This window comes from Cololabis saira, chromosome 6 (assembly GCF_033807715.1).
Source record: "Cololabis saira isolate AMF1-May2022 chromosome 6, fColSai1.1, whole genome shotgun sequence".
In the NCBI taxonomy this organism is placed as follows: domain Eukaryota; kingdom Metazoa; phylum Chordata; class Actinopteri; order Beloniformes; family Belonidae; genus Cololabis; species Cololabis saira.
In genome coordinates, this window is record NC_084592.1 from 7232150 (window position 1) to 7251543 (window position 19394).

Consider the following 19394-nt stretch of genomic DNA (forward strand, 5'->3'; position numbering starts at 1 on the left):
ACTGGCACATGTTGCCATGACAACGCAGTGTTTTCACAGAATATTTTGTTCACCTGCTTCTTCCTACAGTATTCCTGCAGTGTGCAGTGTGACTCATGAAATAATGTAAAAAAAAATGCTTAAAGCTAAAAATGCTGGGCTTACACTGATATTCTGATATTCAATCTCACGCACCAAGATATGCATTTTGGTTTAGACACTTTCAGCTTAAGTAGTGATTTGTAAGACTGAGTATAAAGCTGAGTATTAGCTCCACATTGTGGAGCAGGAAAATCCTTGAAAGTGCTTTCATTTTTCATTTTGTGGGATCCTAAATGTATCGTTACAGTAACACTTTGGAACCTCACCTTCTCGCCAAGTCTCCATTTAGGGTATTACAATTCCTTCAAAGCGATGACAACAATGCTGTGTGTAAAAGTGTGCAGTTTTATGGCCTGAACTCCGTCCCTTCCAACGCTCACGGGTTAGAGCATCAAGTCACCTACTTGAGAACACAAAGGTCTTCCAGGTATTTCAACGTGACTCTTTTTGGGACAGTTCTGTTGTTTCTTTTTGCTGTGTTAGTTTAAAAGTTCAGATCAGATAACAGAGCTCTGGTCATTTTAAAGATATTAATTTTCTTTTTCTTAAAATCACATCAAAATCACTCATCAAATGTTGAAAAAAGGTGTGGAGACACATTTTAAACTAAATCCAGTAATCTAGAACACATTGCTACCTGTGAATATGTTTTACGGTTAGAACCGGTAAACTAGATCAGTCCTCTGATTTAGGCCCCGTTTCCACGTAGCAAAAACGGTGGTGTTTTCATGCGTTTTGGCCGTTTGTTTACACGAAAACGAAGCTCAAAGTCACCAAAAACGATCATTTCTGAAAGATCCGGCCAAAGTGGAGATATGCAAAAACTTCGTCGTCTTCATGTTTGCTTGTAAACAGAAAGAAACGGACATTTAGGCTTCAGGAAGTCACATTATGCGACAGAAACGTCACCACACTGCAAAAACTCAAAATCTTAACAAGAATATTTGTCTTATTTCTAGTTAAAATGTTTCGTTTTTAGTCCAAAAAAATCTCATTACACTTAAAACAAGAGTCATCACTGGAAAAAAGTGAAAATTTACTTGAAACAGGTGAAAATTGTCAAATAACAAGTTATTTATCTGGTGATGCCTCTTGTTTTAAGTGTAGTGAGATTTTTTGACTAAAAATGAGACATTTTAACTAGAAATAAGACAAATATTCCTGGTAAGATTTTGAGTTTTTGCAGTGCAGCGTCATGAGTGCGACCTGTGTTTACAATTTGTTTGGCCACAGTCAATATTTTCTTGTATTTTATCTGTTTTATATTCTAAAGTCACACTTAAAAGTACCGTAACTCCACTTCTCTGTCACTCCAAACGAAAGACTCTCGTTCATCTTGGAAGTAACTGGAAGTTACTTGTGTCATTTGTTGATGTTTTTTTCCAGGATTCTGATTGGCTAGCATGACTTTATCGTCTCGTTACACTGCCCCCTGTAGGTTTGGCTGCTCATAGCACCTTAACATCGTATTTATGCGGGTTCATGTAAATGATGGTATTTTTCAAAACATAGATGGGGAAATATCAGTTTTTGTAAAATACCCGGCTATGTGGAAACGTGGCCTTAGTTTGGGTAAACAAAAGGAATCAACGCGGAAAGAAATGAAGGCGGAGCTCCAGAGCTACTGTAAGGTTTAACGCGGCTCTCTTTACAGCATGCAGCACACTGGTGGCGTCCATTGAGCTTGACTGAGTCCGACCTGAGCTCGCAAGTGTTTTCTGTTCATGGTGAGTCACGGTAACCAGGTGTGACTGGGCGTGATAGGTAGCAGTCGTGGCTTTTGGTAATTGGGGCTCTGCTGAGAGGCCAAGAATCAACAGGAAGGAAAGTGACAGCTCCCACTGCTGCCACTAAAGAGCAGGAGAATAAACAGAGCGAGGCAGGAAGAGGTGGAGAGGGAGTTGCGTGGGGTTTTGAAGCTTACTGTTGCTATAGATATGTAATAGACATGTGTGTTCTCTGCTCATAATTAGAGGATCCTGGGCACTTCAACACAGAGGTGCCAGATCGGTTAATGACCCATGGAAGGTATTTTACAACATCCTTTTACCCAACACAAAGGTAGAAATTGTTAATGAGAGTTGAGGGCACAGTTGTGCCAGTTCAGAGTGAACGGCAGTTACTTAACTCATTATGCACCACAATGGTGAATGGGGAAAAAATATGTCTCACAGGTTCAATTCACTTTGAGTAGTGGTACCTGCAGCTTGGCTGTGCTTCAGATAATTAGCAGACACATCCCTGTAGCAGCACCACTGGTTCTCAAGGGCATGATTGGTTTGTCTGCCATTAGCATAGTTTAAACATACAGGGAACCTTTGAATTTGAGGCAGTATTGCCCTACCCCAATCTGTGACATAAGGAGCTCAGAAATCAGATGTTTCTCACGCAATGTCTCACACTTTTGTTTCATATCTACAGCTCTTTTGTATTGTTTCTGTCTATTATGCTGAAGCACACATGATGTGAACTCAAAGAGCAACTCAAAACTCAAAGAGCAAAAAAAGACATCACTGTAGTTGGCTTCCTGCATGATGTTTAGATCGTCACTTAATGCATCTAGTTTTTAGTTGAGAGTACAGTTGGTTTGTTTGGAGGAATTGCGTACTTACAACACTTATTTAGTTTAGGGCCCAGCCTTCGAATGGTGAAATTGTTCTCCACTTGTAAAGGTTGTGGAATCTACTAAAGGGTTATGGATTGTTTTGATGCTGCTAGATTGTTGTTCTTTTTTTTTAAAGATTCTTTTGGGCTCTAGTGGCCCTTTATTGAACTTGCAGACAGGAAGGGGGTAGAGAGAGAGAATGGGGATGACAAGGGTGCGCAGGCCGGGATTCAAACCTGCCACCACTGCAGGAGGACAGTAGCCTCAGTATATGAGCCGCTTGCTTAACCCGATGCGCCACCACGCGGTCTAGATTGTTGTTTTAATGTATAAGAAACGCTATTAAACAGAACACTGTGAGTGAACATGGCTGCAAAATAAGACAGTTCAGGGGGCCTGGGAGCTGGGCCAAGCTCTCGGCAGGGGCCTGGGCAGAGTCCTGGGGAAGGACCTGGGCAGAGTCCTGGGGAAGGGCCTGGGCAGAGTCCTGGGGAAGGGCCTGGGCAGAGTCCTCGGCTGGGGCCTGGGAAAGGGCCTGGGGAAGGGCGTGGGCAGAGTCCTGGGTAAGGGCCTGGGCAGAGTCCTGGGGAAGGGCCTGGGCAGAGTCCTCGGCTGGGGCCTGGGAAAGGGCCTGGGGAAGGGCGTGGGCAGAGTCCTGGGTAAGGGCCTGGGCAGAGTCCTGGGGAAGGGCCTGGGCAGAGTCCTCGGCTGGGGCCTGGGAAAGGGCCTGGGGAAGGGCGTGGGCAGAGTCCTGGGTAAGGGCCTGGGCAGAGTCCTCGGCTGGGGCCTGGGTGCCGGCTAGGGTGCAGGCAAGGCTGGGGTGCATCCGGAACCTCCTCGGGAACAGGGACAGGAGGGGATTGACCCTGCCGCCGTTTCTGCCTATATCGGGCCTGAATGCTCTTGGGCTCGCCGAAAGCCAGGCACGTCCCCCAGAAACGGGACTCCCCTTCCTCCCAATGCAGCATTGTTTTCTAAGCTTCCCGGCGGAAGTACTCCCAAAGAGTGATGGTCTCATCTTGTGGATCCATGCTGGCGGGTCGTTTCTGTCAGGCTGATTAAGACCCAGATGCAGGAGAGACGAGGAGGCAGGAGTTCCAGGAAATGGGATTTATTTTCATTTAAAGCACCGCTGAGCAGGGATTACATACGAAACCAGAGCCTGAACTTGATAAGAAAATCCAAAAATCTGACATGACACATGGAGAGTAGACACAGTACGGACCAGCAGGGAACAAGGGAAAGACTAGACAAGATATACACAGAAGGCGTGATGAGACACAGGTGCATAAGATCAGGGCAGATGGCAACAAGGGAAGTCAAGACGGAACTTAAACACAAGGACATGGGGTTTCAAAATAAAACAGGAACCTAACTAACCAAAAATGTAAAAGAAACAAAACCGTGACATACAGTACACTCAAAACTGTAAGACGGTGTTGCACTTGTTGCCGTGTAAACAATATAAATGAACAGGAATATGTATAAAAGAAATATATTGCACTCATTGCCATGAAGATGCATTTATAGTTCTGAGAGCAGATGGAAAAAAAACTATTTCTCGGTCTGTTTTTTCTGGTTTTGATGGCCCAGTACCGTCTGCCCAACGGCAGTGGGTCGAACAGGGAATGTTCATGGGAATGCCACAGGGAATGCCACCGTGCCCCTGTTTTTATCAATTTTTGTGTCGATTTGATGGTGTGCTTCAGATCATTGTCCCGTTGCTTGACTCATTTTAAGTGTTGGACAGATGGCCTCACATTCGCCTCTAGTATATTCTGAGAAGTTCATGTTTTACGAAGTGACTACCAAGTACCTAGGTCCTGCAGCTACAAAACAACCTCATACCCCATGACAAAAGACAGAAGAGGCTTTCTCCTGGGAACCCTTTCAAACAAACCATACTTGTTCATTCTTTTTGTGATTGTGCTACCATGGACTTGAACATTTACCATGCTCAATGAGGCTTGTGGGTTCAGAGATGTAGCTCTTGGGCTTATTTAGTATTTCTCTTAGCACTGTTAAACTGGGCCTGGGGTAGTTTACTGGAACATTTACTGGTAAGACTAGCAACTTTCTTCAATGCTTTCCTCTCATGGATAATATTTTTTTTAAATACCGTAATTATATCAAATCTTTTTCCTTAGAACGTTGAACCCCAGATTTTTTGAAAATGTTTTTATAACCCTCTTCATGTTGATGTGGAACAATTGCTTCTCTAAGATCTTGCTTATGTCTTTCCCTCTTGACATTGTGTTATGCCACACCTGAATGCTCCAGACCAGTCAGTGGTGTAACATCATGGTGCAAATATATTTTTTTTGTGCCCCTACCCCTGCCCAAAAACAAAAGCATGAACTGGCACATGCACAACCACTGTAGAGAACTGCTATTGTCGCCATGTAGGCCAATGTTGTTAGTGGCAACATTCACCCTGCAAGGCAGGGCAAGTCCGGGTCAACGCCGTTTCATTTATGGAGGAAACTGGCAAGCTATCCTCGAACGGGATGCTGGCTTTTTCCTCGGTTGCAGTAAAAAACTAATTTTGTTATTTTTGATTTAACATCATCCTCTTTTTTCTTTTCTCTTTTGTCACTTTTTTGTTTGGGCTTGCTGAACAGGATGCTATGCTATTTTTGTCATCTATTTTTTTTTCTTTCTTTTTTTCAAAAACGTTTTTAGTCTCCCTCCTTCATGGGCCCCTGATGGCGTCGGGGCCGCTGCACCCGTTGCACCACCGATATTTACGCCTGTGCTCCAGACCTGTAAACAGTCAGAATGACTACAGCACCTGGCTTCTACTTGCCTCCTCAATCCTATGAAAGCATAAGGAAGTACTTAATATTGCCCCCAGTATTATATTTTTTTCTTTTTCCTTGCTTGGTTTATTTTTGTCAAATGAATAATGGCATGGGTGGGGAAAAAAGGGAATCAGACAATTCTCATTATGTTTTTGCACAAAAACGCAACCCAGAAAAACACAAGTAGCAAAGGTGTGTTTGTAAAGTCTGTCTAAACATTTTTCTTAAAAAAATTCTTAATAACACTTTGTTGCACAACAGGGAAGTCAGTGAAGGTGTTATAAAAATAAAATCTTTCCTATCTCCCTTTTGTCCTGGTCCAGGTTTCTTCCCCCCTTATGATCCAGGTCCTGGTCCAGGTTTCTACCCCCTTATGATCCAGGTCTTGGTCCAGGTTTCTACCCCCTTATGATCCAGGTCCTGGTCCAGGTTTCTACCCCCTTATGATCCAGGTCCTGGTCCAGGTTTCTACCCCCTTATGATCCAGGTCCTGGTCCAGGTTTCTACCCCCTTATGATCCAGGTCCTGGTCCAGGTTTCTACCCCCTTATGATCCAGGTCCTGGTCCAGGTTTCTACCCCCTTATGATCCAGGTCCTGGTCCAGGTTTCTACCCCCTTATGATCCAGGTCCTGGTCCAGGTTTCTCCTTATGATCCAGGTCCTGGTCCAGTTTTCTTCCCTCCTAAAGGGGAGTTTTCCTTTCTACTGTTTGGCTTAAGGTTTTTCTCCCACTAGGGGAGTTTTTACCTGCCATTGTTTATGTAATAATTGCTCGGGGTTTATGTTCTGGATCTCTGGAAAGATCCTAGAGACAACTTCTGTTATAATACACACTATATTAATAAAATGTAATTGAATTGAATTGAATTGTTACAAAGCTGCTCGGTAAGTCCCGGTTGTATGTTTACATTTTGTGATTGAGCTATTTCAGTCAAACTTTCCAAAAACATTCATGACCTACTCTTGTCACTCTCCAGATCCCAGTGGCCCCAGGTTATCTTTTTCAACCAACTCTGCAGGAATTTCCTTATTGTTTTTTCACCTCATAGTGATGTCGTGTTTCTTGCCAACATCCTTTTCTTTTTTACATTTGGCTAAGATGACTGCTTTACCCATGGAGTTTGATAAAGCCTAACTTAGATGGACTTAGCTTAGCTTAGTTTAGCACAACTGATAATGGAGGAACATTTGAATTCAAATCCAACCATTTCCTCATTATTCGACTGTGTTTGTAAATCCTATGGCATGAGAGGTTAAGATTATGGTTGGACCACAAATGTGATTGTTTGGCACAAAGCATCATGGACAGGTAGAGGACAGCTAACAACAAAAATACTGTTGCAGTGTGGAAGAACAAATGATATTTGTCCATATCATAATAGACAACTGCTTTAGACTTTCCGCTTGCCCCGATAGAGCTTAGATGCCCCAAGCAACCAGCCAACCAATTACACTGAGTGCAGCTGTATATAATCCATTAGTAAATACAGTATATGATTGCATTCAAAAGATGGTAAATATTTCTGTATCAGTTAATATTTTAGTGAGGAGAGGCTGCACTGACCCAAAAGGAACAAAGATGCAATGTTCTTTTAAAAACTTTAAATAGGATTTGTGTACTCTCTTTATTTTGCATGATCTTTAAATAAGGAACCATCCAATCAATTGGGCACCCTGAGGGATTTTAACTCACAGATGACTATCTTTATTAGCTTGTTATGGATATGGTTTGCTCACGGCCATCATTAGGACAAAAATGTATTTATGCAATTTATGCAACTTTTAGAGCTTTATTAAGTTGATACGATTTCCGATACGATTTGATACAATTCGATATCAATATTTTAGTTACAATACCACTTTCGCTTTGGCAATGGAAGGGATTCTCAAAAAAAATAAAAATAAATCGAGGGGCACGATATATCAATATTTTTAACCCACCCCTATTATTATACTCTAAACAGCTATCAAGCATGAGTATACATCTGAAAAGCAGTAAATATTCCCAAAAAGTATCAAAGAATTTCAAAACATCTATTTCCTTAGATGGGAATTAAGAAATGGATAAGAAGATGCCTTTTACGTTTGCCAGATCAATTTTTCTGTCAGCAGCTAATACTTTTTCCTACTAGTTTATTCTCACTTAATGATTCTTTAACAACTAGTTCATCAATGAGTTCATTTAAAGGCTGCTAGTTATAAATCCAGTGACTGGTTTACTTAATTGAACTGGTAAATGTCCAGAAAAAGTCCAGCAGGACCCCCCGTATGCTTTTTATTGGCTGTCACGTACGTCGAGAAGCATTTTTATGAGGTTTCCGCATTTTCTGTTAGTAATTATTGTGATATATTCTCCAGTTCATCTTCTTCACTGCAAGCATTTGTAATCTGCAAACAAACAGTACACTAATGCATTTAGATTTAGAGCCCATACATCAAAATGGTTTCAAATTCTTCTTCCTTTCTTCCATCACTTCATTTTGTTCCCTTCACTTTAAACTTCTGCTTCCACCCAGTCTGGTGTCTGGTTTCACTTGACCTCCCATTCAACCGTTCACAGAAAAGCAATCAATTTTTCTCAGAAATGTGTACCCCAGAGTGGGGACACTTAATCCTTTTCATCTTAAAACCCAAATTGAGTAAATTTAGACATTTTGAAGCCTGGGTTCATTAGAACATATTAGTGCTCTTGACATGTGAGCAGCCAAGGAAAAAAGACTTTGAACCCAGAGAGTGCTTGCAAACCTCCAAACACCTGAACGTCCTGGGCAGGAATACTGTACAAACACACTACAGTATGTTCCCTTAGCTTCGTGCAACAGGCACCGGCCGTGTGAGGTTCATGTGAGCTAGTTTGGTCTAAAATATTTGAAAATGTATAACTTTTTCTGCTCTTCCTGCTCTGAAAGCCACTTCCATATAGTCAAGAAACTGTTGAAATATCTTGCTTCACAAAAACAGACATTGTTGTCTGGTTAAAGTGTTCTTAAAAACTACTTTCAGTAATATTTAGATTTTTTATGTGAACTGGTCAAGATCACAGAAACAGATTCTAACCAAAATAAATGCAATAATAAAAAGCTGTAGTCTACTGAAGTTAGCACTGTTAAAAATAATCTAGTCTTCACAGAGTGTACATAATATTTAATGTATCCAATGTAAAATTGATTATTTGCTTCGTGTAGATTATATCTCCGTATCCTGGAAGGATATATGCTGCATATTGTAAAATGAAAAGCTGATATTATTGATATTATTGATGAGATAAAAATGGTATAATATCAGACAAACCTGCTTTAAATGTTCCAGCTTCTCAGAAACAGGACATTTCAAAGAAAAGGAAATATCATTGTAGGAATAACAATTTTATTTATGTAAGATGTTTAATTGTACTAAATGTGCTTCTCAGAGATAAAATGTGAGAAAATTAGCAATATAATACTACAATTCAAATGAAAAAAAATATTAATCATCAATAGGAAGTTCATAAAAAATAATGCATATTCTAATAATACACAACAATGCATGTAATATAGGTATAAACGTAATATAAGTAATGTAATTCATCCATTATCTACACTAATTAGTGTGATTTATGGTCATGGTGGTCTGCTGGAGCCTCGTGCTGTGGGAAAGTTACAGGCAAACAAAACAACAAGATATGTGGCATGTATACATTTCTTACTTTTAATAATTGTTGTATTTTTGAGACTACCTTAAAACCCCTTGCTCTTACATAAAAAAGCAATAAAAAAAGCTATTAGCATTTTAAGTAATCACTTGTTTTTTTTTCCATTCTTTCGTATATATTCAACAAAGTTGAATATATACGATGTTGCTCATCCATTTACTTCAGGGTTCTTTACTGTAAAAGCACAAAAAATGCATTTTCTTGCATATGTATGTACGTGTGTGTGTATGTATGTATGTATATATATATATATATATATATATATATATATATATATATATATATAAAATAATTCATATTTTATTTAATAATTTCCTCATTCTGGAATTCTGTGCTGCCTTGTAATGAATATCCCATTTTTACCCTTGCAAACATCTGCAAATAGTAATTTTATATGATGGAAAATCAAATGAGTCTGCATTCACAAGCAGTAACACTTTGTTCTCCTGACTGTTTACATCAACCTGGCAAGCCATCTTCAATACAAAAAAAGAGTGGTTTATCCATGGTGTCCTTAGTAATTCTGCAGCCATCTTGCTTGCATTGAATAGGGATTCTTGGATGCTCCTGGATAAGTCTTTGCTGAAAGCCCAACTCCGGAGCGATGCTATTGGTTTGGTATGTTCTGTACTGGATATGGCTTTCCAGGCTGCTTATACAGTACGTACCGAGGTATTCACTCACAAGTTGGTGTAGTGCTTCTAGGCCATTTGCAGTACTTTCTTCTCTGTCATCCACACCTGCTGTCAAGGTTTGACATTCCCCCCAGCTTTCAGTTTCTGTTTTGCCCCGCCTGTGTCCCATCTGCCCTGATTGTCTGCACCTGTGTCTCGTCATGTCTCGTTATCCCCTCAGTATATCTGGTCTTGTCATACCCTTGTTCCCTGTCGGACGTTACTGTTCTTCCCTCCATGTGCTCCAAGTTTTGATCCCTGTTACTGTGAGTTTTTTGATCCTGCTCTGCAGCATTTTAGTTTGGCTTTTTTGTGGAATAAATCCTTTTGTTTTTGAGAACTCCTGCCTCCAGCCTCCCTCTCTCTCCTGCGTTTGGGTCCACACCTCACCCCCAGACGTGACACCTGCACATCGTGGGAAATGGAGGGTTTAGTGTCTTGCCCAAGAACACTGACGTGTGGATTGCAGAGACCACTGATCAAACCAAAAACAATCTGTTTGACAGCACCAATCACAATGTTAAAATCCCAGAATTAAACTGCTAAATGAAATGACAGAGGGAATACTTTCAACGTGCATGATGATCTTATCAGAGCTGGAGACAGAGGTCAAACTAAACTGTATTCATGCATTCTGGAATATGTCTTCACTTTGAGGTTACGTTTAAAAGAATTAGGAACTTTTGTTACGATTAAAGTTATTCTATGCAACTTCCTAGAGCTAGCAAGAATTTTGAAAGAGGCACCTCTAAGTCCCGCCCATTCGGTCCGAATGATACGGATTGGTCCAGGTCCAGGAAGGGAAAGAACCAATCAGATGCCTTCATTTTAAACCACGCCACGGGCTTAGAGGAAGCGCCACTTTCAAATCTTGCTAGCTCTAGGAAGTTGCATAGAATAACTTTAAGTCTGACTCTCAAAAGTGGAAACGTTTTAACTCACTGCCCACCCTGATTCAACCTACTTGACCATGTTGCTCGGTACAGTTGGAATGGTTCAGATCCATTGAGAGTTAATTAGGAGTTCCAAAAACAGCATTAAAATTTAGCAAAAACATGGCATTGCCTCTTGAGTTTGACCTATAAAGCTCATCACATGTTTCACCCTGAGAGAAAGTTGGTGACTGGAGAATAAATATACTTATTGAAATACGAAGAGTTAAGAGCGGAGTGTGACTTTTTGTGGTTTCGCAGAACAGCTGGAGCCACTGAGCACAAGCTTCCTTGCAGGTGTGGACGTTGAGAGTGCAGGAGGCCAATCCTGTCTCTCTCTGCTAATGCTGTGCTCATTACTGCCCGTATCTGCCGGCCCCTTTGTCTTTATTGTTGAGAGAAGTGATTCGGCCGAGGGAGATCATTAATCCTGCTGTTGTGCCTGTGTTAGGGGAGTAATGAAAATGCTTCCAACACAAAAAGACCTTTGCAGTATCAGTTTACCTTGTTCCCACCTTTTTTTTTTTCTCTCAAAAACCCAGTAAATACACTCAGTCTTTATCCAGACCTCATTTAAAACAGATTCTGCTGCAGGTACCTTTAAACACAGAATTACAAACATTCAGCTCTCAATCATCAATTCGATTTATCATATTTAAATTATTTGTATTTTTTACATTTGTAAATGTATTTTAAGATATGGAATAAAAGTTTTCTGCATTAGTGTTTATTTTATGTTCAATTGAAATAACCTTTTTTTTACCATTCTTTAATAATCTTCAGTTTATTTGATGTTAGTTATGTACCCTTTTTTTAAATCTCTCAATGCACCCTCATGTTTTCACAATTGATTTGGTTTAATTTATTTACTCAATAGAAATATCTTGATAGATAATTTGCAGGATCTACAGACTTAGCTAATCTTAAATTGTTACTTAATTTTAATGTCAGATTTCAGATTTTACACCATATATAACCATGATGGTTATTTTAGGTTTTTGTCATCCAGATTTTTTTAACCATTGTAAGCCTTATAAGCTTTAAATGTGATGTTTCTTACACTTGTAAAGAGATCTTGCATATGGCTTGGAGGTGACAAGATGAATCAGGAGACAGGAAGCAGAGCTGGAAGAGCTGAAGATGTTAAGATTTTCTTTCGGAGTTACTAGGATGGATAGGATTAAAAACAGCCATTACTGTCTTGGAGATAAACTAGGAAAGTGTAGATTGAGATGGTACTGGGATACATTGATCAGAGGTACATTATGGTGCAGATGGAGTTTTCTGCATGTGGGGAAATAGGATATGCAGTTGGTTGGCGTAACAGAGGAAGAGGCGGGAGACGGGGTAAGAGGGAAGTGGATGATTTACTGTGCAACCCCTACAGGAATAATGTAGAACATTTTTCTGGTAGTCTTTTCAGGAGATACAAGAATGGCTGATTTTCCATTATAATTCCCAACAAGGAAGCAATTTATGTACAGTTATGTAAAAAGGAAGCGCATCCCTTTGCAAATCTTTTAGTTGTTAAATCCAAGTCTTACACCGTACCTTCTAAGTGAGGGTATATGGGTATTTGTCCATTAGCTGGGATTTCTCTCCAGAAAGAGAAGAAGAAACAAGTAAACATGGAAGGGACAGCTGATTTTGCTGATTTTTTTTTTTCAAATCAGACACTGTGATGGTATCGATTGAGATTAAAAGAAACCGCCCTGCTGGGCCTCTTCATTGTCGTAATACGCCAACAAGGCTGGACTTCCTCTCCGGTTGATCTATTGTTTTTTTCTTGTAATCTCCATTCTCATCATATGTAGTTAAAGCAAAATGTTTCTGCTCCAAATGGTTCAAAGAGTCATGTTCATGTGAGAGGGCTGAAAGTCATTTAGAACACCCGGTAAGCAGAGACCCCTCCACTCCACCAGGTAGTTCCTCAAGGCCGATCTGAGTACCTCTTCTTCTACAGGATTGTTTTTCGCCCCTCAAAGGTTCCTGAAAGACGTTTGCATAGACGTAACTGACGTTTTCAGTGACGTAACTGACGTTTACAATTTCAATTTCAGTACACACAGCGTTTGGAAAAAAATGTCTTGTTAATAAAATATATGGTTTGTACAGAGGAACAGCAACACAGAGAGGTGGGAATTCAGTCCTGGGAGAAGGAAGTAAAATCTTCTGAATATATGCTTTCTTTCTCTGTTTTTGTGTTCCTGCAGCATCCTGTTTGCAGACATTGAGGGCTTCACCAGTCTGGCATCGCAGTGCACAGCGCAGGAACTGGTCATGACACTGAACGAACTCTTCGCCCGCTTTGACAAGCTGGCAGCGGTAAGGCTGCACGAACACACATGTCCATAAACACAAACCCTGCTCTTACTTAAGTTGGCGTCTTTGGCACGTTCACCGTAGCCAGGTTGGACTGGGCCGTGTCCAGGCACGACTGACCCGGCTGCCAGGTTCCCCCCTCCGGCTCATACTCGCACTACCTGAGTGACAGTCAAACTTTAACACCATTATCGCTTGGACATCACATCGTGACATTAACCACCTTTCTTTACGCCATGCATGTGTTGTATCGATGCTCTCCTCCACGTACATGTACATGCACAACTGCACCATGCCCAAACACAGTTTTCTCACTGTGCCAGAGACCAGAAATCGTGCCATGCTTGAGGACGGCATTGAGCAGTCACACCAACAAACAAACTAGATTGGAGGGGTTAGTTGTGCCTGAAAATGTATAATGTAATCCTGACCTCAGTCCGAGACTTGATGAACATAATTTTTAAAATAATTGATGTTGAGAGGCTGGACAACTCAATACTCATTGTACCCTTGTAATAACCTGCATTTGCAGGTCACAAACATGTGACTTGCCCACACAGATGTACAAAGACGGTGCACGGCTCTCATTGATGATTGAAGAGCTTTTGTACCATCAGTGTTCCAGTTTGAACCCCCCTGTGTCACCTCCACTCCTGCCAGCTCTATCTAGTTCTAGTTCTACTCCCAGGCAGTCACTGCCAGATTGTTCTTCACGTATGCAAGTCTTTCCAGCACTCACCCTTGGACTGATCCCCTGTCCCCGACCTGTTCACCTGTCTCCGTCCTGGTTATCACCTCAGCCTTCTGTCCCCGACCACGGGTTCTGCCTGAGCGTCTCTGGTTTCTGTTTCCCTGCTCCCTGGCCATGAGGAAAATGGTCAGGAACTGACCGGCGTTTCAGTTCCCGTGTTACAGATTCCAGATCTACTCAACGCTCACACCAGCTGCTTTCTGGTATTCGCTCTCCTGCCTCTCTGAGCGTTACCACGATCCTCAGGACTGAACTTTGCTCTATTTGTCACGAAATGGTATATGAGGACCCAAATGCAGGAGAGACCAGGAGGCAGGAGTTCCAAACAGTAGTGATTTATTCGTCAAAAACAAAACCAAAGCGCTGCCGAGCAGGATACAAAAACCAGAACATGACAAAGTAAAACTACCAAAACCTAACGTGGAAAACACGGAGGGAGGAAACAGTACGGACCAGCAGGGAGCAGGGAAAGACAAGACCAGATATACAGAAGGGTTAACGAGACACAGTTGCAGACAATCAGGGCAGATGGGACACAGGAAGTCAAACCAGAACTGAAACACAAAGACACGGGACCACCTCGGGACCAGCGACGGGTGCGTCCAGGACCCCCAACGGAACAGCTGGGGCTGGCGCCGCCATTTCCCCTTGGGCTGAAAACAACCTGGGCCCACCTCGAGCCAGGCGTGTTCCCCGGATGGGGGACTCCTCTTCCTCTACCTCCTGCCAACCAGGAATTGTGAGTTCTGCCTCCTGGTAGATGGTATATGAGGACCCAAATGCAGGAGAGACCAGGAGGCAGGAGTTCCAAAAAGTAGTGATTTATTCGTCAAAAACAAAACCAAAGCGCTGCCGAGCTGGATACAAAAACCAGAACATGACGAAGTAAAACTACCAAAACATGACGAGGAAAACAGGGAGGGAGGAAACAGTACAGACCAGCAGGGGGCAGGGGAAAGACAAGACCAGATATACAGAAGGGTTAACGAGACACAGGTGCAGACAATCAGGGCAGATGGGAAACAGGAAGTCAAACCAGAACTCAAACACACAGACACAGGCTTCAAAATAAAACAGGAAGTATCAAACCATGACACTATTGCCTGCTGTGAGGTTGTGTTTAATAAAGACATTTACTGAACACTCCTTGCCGTTGTCTGCACTTGGGTCCGCCACACACACTCGTCACCCTGGTTTATTTCATCTTCTTCACTAAAATAAGGAAAAGAAAACTTTTTTTTTTCCTGCTTTAAGTTCCACCTCTGGTGCGCTTGGGTTAGATGTTCAGATTGAACCTGACAAAGAAAGTAAAGTACAGAGGACTAGTTCGGGAACACAAACAATTCAACAAATCAAAAATCAGGACAATCAAGCAGTAATATAAAAAAAGCTGTTTTGAAGAGAATGTGCTTTAACTGCATGGCAAGAAGTCTGACCTTTACAGATCAGTAGAGTGATGGTTACCAACATTGTCTGGCTGTGTTGAGTTTCCATGTTTTTACTCCAAAGTAAAATACTTTTTCTGATTTCAAATACATTACCAAATGGCTTAGTTACTGAATTGAAAAAAAAAGAGAATGCCATTTATCTTGTATGTCTTAATGTTTTGCAAATGTAAGTGCCGTGAGTTTACGGGGGAGCTGGGAAATAAGTCATTGGTAAAGTATTTGGTGTCCTTGGTGGACTTGTTTAAGCCTCTTTTAATTTCAGAGCCATTAAAATTTCAAAGCATCTTAAAAGTTCATGAATATTTTTGTTTTTCCCGAGCCAAGATCAGCATTGTTGGTCCAGCTAATCCTCAGTCCATGCTATTTGTTTATGAAAGGTGAGAGGATGTGCTGCTGATCAATATTTATGAGTCAAGTGGCCATATTGGCATAGTAACCCAGAGACATGTCCATGTCGGATGCATCCTCTGTCTGTGTCTTTGTGTATACACACATACACACACACACACACTGGCGTACACACTCACACATGCATGTTACACACACTCTCACTCTCTGTGCTCTTTACACAGTGGGTCTTTATTTATTTAGAGCCATGTGCTCGAGGAAAATACTCAGGTGGCTATCATGAGACATGGTTTTCTCCTGAGCCCTTAAGATACACACACACACACACACACACACACACACACACACACACACACACACACACACACACACACACACACACACACACACACACACACACACACACACACATCACGGTTGTGTCACACTCTGCTGACAGATCTTTGATGTCTCAGGATCATGTGTAAAATCTGTGCCGACACTCATTTATTACAGAAATGCTGCAGTTAATAAAGTCCATGTGCTTTATAGCTGTAAATTAAGAAGATTAAGGTTTGCAAAGTTTTGACTGTGAATGATCCAATCCAGATAATTTATTAATAGAGTGGATTTAGAAACAAGAGTTCAGCCAAAGTTTGTAGATGAGAAACACAAGGATAAAAAGTTTTTTTCATCAATAACGCCTTGAAAGTACTTGAAAGAATTGCATGGAAAGCTAAGCTGCAGCTGAAGTGTGAAGATGCACAAGTTCTGCCGTTTAAGGTGACTGTTATTTACATTTGAGGACCCTAAAAAAACAAGGCATTAAATCTCAGGAAAATACTGAAGAAACAACTGATCTGCAGCCTCATAAAGGATTTCCAAGGTGTAGCTGAGAGCAAGAAATGTGCAGTTTTGACAGTTGAACTCATTTGTTTCTGTTTGATAGAAAGTAGCTGTGGACATCTTTTACAAGATTGACAATATGAAATCAAGATTATTGCAAAAGCTACAAAAAAATGTTTCATTTTGTTGTTACATGTGATTTTAAAATACCATCAAAGAAGTAGATGCTATTTCTTTGGAGAGGAATAGGTGTCCAAAATAAGTTGTCAAAAGATGCTGGGCAGCATTTTCCTCAAGCAGACGTCATATCAAGAGCAGGTTTACACATCTCAAATGTCAAAAGAAACCATGACTAATACAGCTAAAACCTGCTCGCTAGAACCCAATGCATGTTTCTAAGTTTGCATTTATCTGAAAGAGAAGCCATTTTTCTACTGTTAACACCAGCGTGATTGGTGTGTTCTCCAGTAAATCTCTGCTCTGTTCCTGTTGGGTGTGCAGGAGAACCACTGCCTGCGGATCAAGATCCTGGGGGACTGCTACTACTGCGTGTCTGGGCTGCCGGAGGCCAGGGCCGATCACGCCCACTGCTGCGTGGAGATGGGGATGGACATGATCGAAGCCATCTCGTAAGCTGGGCAACGGGATTCATGAAAATGGCAAAATGCGTGAAATAGCTCCTGTCTGTAGTTTGTCTGTATGGAGAAAGGGAATCGTTCGTCCTCACTGTTGATAGTCTGCTTGCTTTCAGGTGTTTTTGTTCGCCCCATCAGAAAGTCAGCTTTATGGCGCTTTTCCACTAGTACCTACTCAGCCCGACTCCACTCGCCTCGGTTTGGTTCTTTTCCACTAGGGGTCTAACGTGCAGAGTAGATTATTTTCTGTAACTATTCTGCTGAGGTTCTAAGCGGCTGAGTCGGCTGTATCTGACATCATCACACTACAGACCACTGATTGGTCGGGGGGTTGGAGTCAGACGTCTGAGTCAGGAGGAGGAAATCAGAGAAAGAGACTCTGACGGATTCTTTTTATTCATTTTATTTTATTTATTTATTTTATTCAACCAGCAACGGCAGCAAAAGTCTGTTTCATGATCCAACTCTCAATCACAATTACAGGAATGCCCTGTTTCCCATGACTGCTTGTGAAGGCAACACTCATACTAAGAGTCTCCTCTCAACTCGTCCACCAGCAAATGCTCCATTAAAGTTCTTGGGATTAAGCTCTGTGGAGCTGTGGGTTGTTACTACTCCACTTGCAGGTCACGGCAGTAAATCACAGTAATCACACTTGCTTTTATCAATTAACTCTTTAACAAGCATTCATCCCACTGCTCAGTCCTGTCTTTCTACTAATCACTAGTATCTGGGTAGTCTCAGTTATCGACATCCAGTCGGACCGTGAGCTGCAAGTCAGATGTGGTAGAGAGGGACCGTCACTGTGGCAGGTGGATGGAAGGACATTAATTACCCCACTGCCTCGCCTATCAGTGGAACAAAACGTCTTCTAATATTGATTCATTAAGCTTTTTTCATATTGATTTTCACCAAGATCATTTATGTAACAGATATTTATTTCATTTGAATTTTGACATTTCAGAGATACTTATAGAAATAAGGGATGCACACAGAAGGAAACTCACTCCTGACTTCTTAAAAAGGTGCATCAGGTGTCAATGCTCATTTATGAACTGTACTTACAAGTAGATTACAGTACAGTATGTATCAACAACATGTGGTTCTCAGTACGGAGTATGCCGCCATAAAAACCACTCTGCTGTGCGAGAGTACGAGAAGGAGATGCTGCGGGAGGGTGGGACTGGTTACCACCGGCTCTGACATGGCTTTATGTAATATCGTATGGGAGGTATACTATATATTACAGAATAGAATAGAATATTCATTGTCATTGTCACCAGGTACAACGAAATGAAAAGTGCTCTCCAGTCAGTGCATCATATATAAAATAAAAGAACTAAAAAAAAAATAAAATAAAATAAAAAAAATAAAATAAAATAAATATATATCTAGACACATTCACCCCTCCACACATACATCAACACACAGACATTACAATAACTTTCTATTCTATTCTATTTATTTCTATTCAACAACATGACTTTGGATAAACATGGATGGATGGATGGATGGATGGATGGATGGATGGATGGATGGATGGATGGATGCATGGATGGATGGATGCATGGATGGATGGATGGATGGATGGATGGATGCATGCATGGATGGATGGATGCATGGATGGATGGATGCATGGATGGATGGATGGATGGATGGATGGATGGATGGATGGATGGATGGATGGATGGATGGATGCATGGGTGGGTGGATGGATGGATGGATGATGGATGGATGCATGGATGATGGATGGATGGATGGATGGATGCATGGATGGATGGATGCATGGATGATGGATGGATGGATGGATGGATGCATGGATGGATGGATGGATGGATGGATGGATGGATGGATGGATGGATGGATGGATGGATGGATGGATGGATGGATTGATGGATGGATGGATGGATGGATGGATGGATGGATGGATGGATGGATGGATGGATGGATGGATGGATGGATGGATGGATGGATGGATGGATGGATGGATGGATGGATGATGGATGGATGGATGGATGGATGGATGGATGGATGGATGGATGGATGGATGGATGGATGGATGGATGGATGGATGGATGGATGGATGGATGGATGGATGGATGGATGGATGGATGGATGCTATACTAATCACTTCACAGAGCAGCAGCCAGATCTTATCTCTGAAACCATAGACTGCACCAGTAATGACGTCTGAGCTTATTACTTCTGTTGTGATAAGAAAAGCTGCATCTCTGAGTCTCTGTTCCTCCATTAACTGATCTTTTATTATTGAAATAAGCTG

The 19394-nt window shown here is 41.5% G+C and overlaps 1 protein-coding gene across 2 annotated transcripts in view; it reads left to right on the forward strand.

Moving 5' to 3' along the window:
- The window catches only part of adcy5 (adenylate cyclase 5), a 126379-nt gene that overhangs the window by 65339 nt on the left and 41646 nt on the right, over nt 1-19394 (forward strand). For both annotated transcript variants that reach the window (XM_061723151.1, XM_061723152.1), the window contains exons 5-6: nt 12998-13109; nt 16980-17107. In XM_061723151.1, the coding sequence (XP_061579135.1) occupies nt 12998-13109; nt 16980-17107 (240 nt within the window). The remainder of the gene's footprint in view (nt 1-12997; nt 13110-16979; nt 17108-19394) is intronic.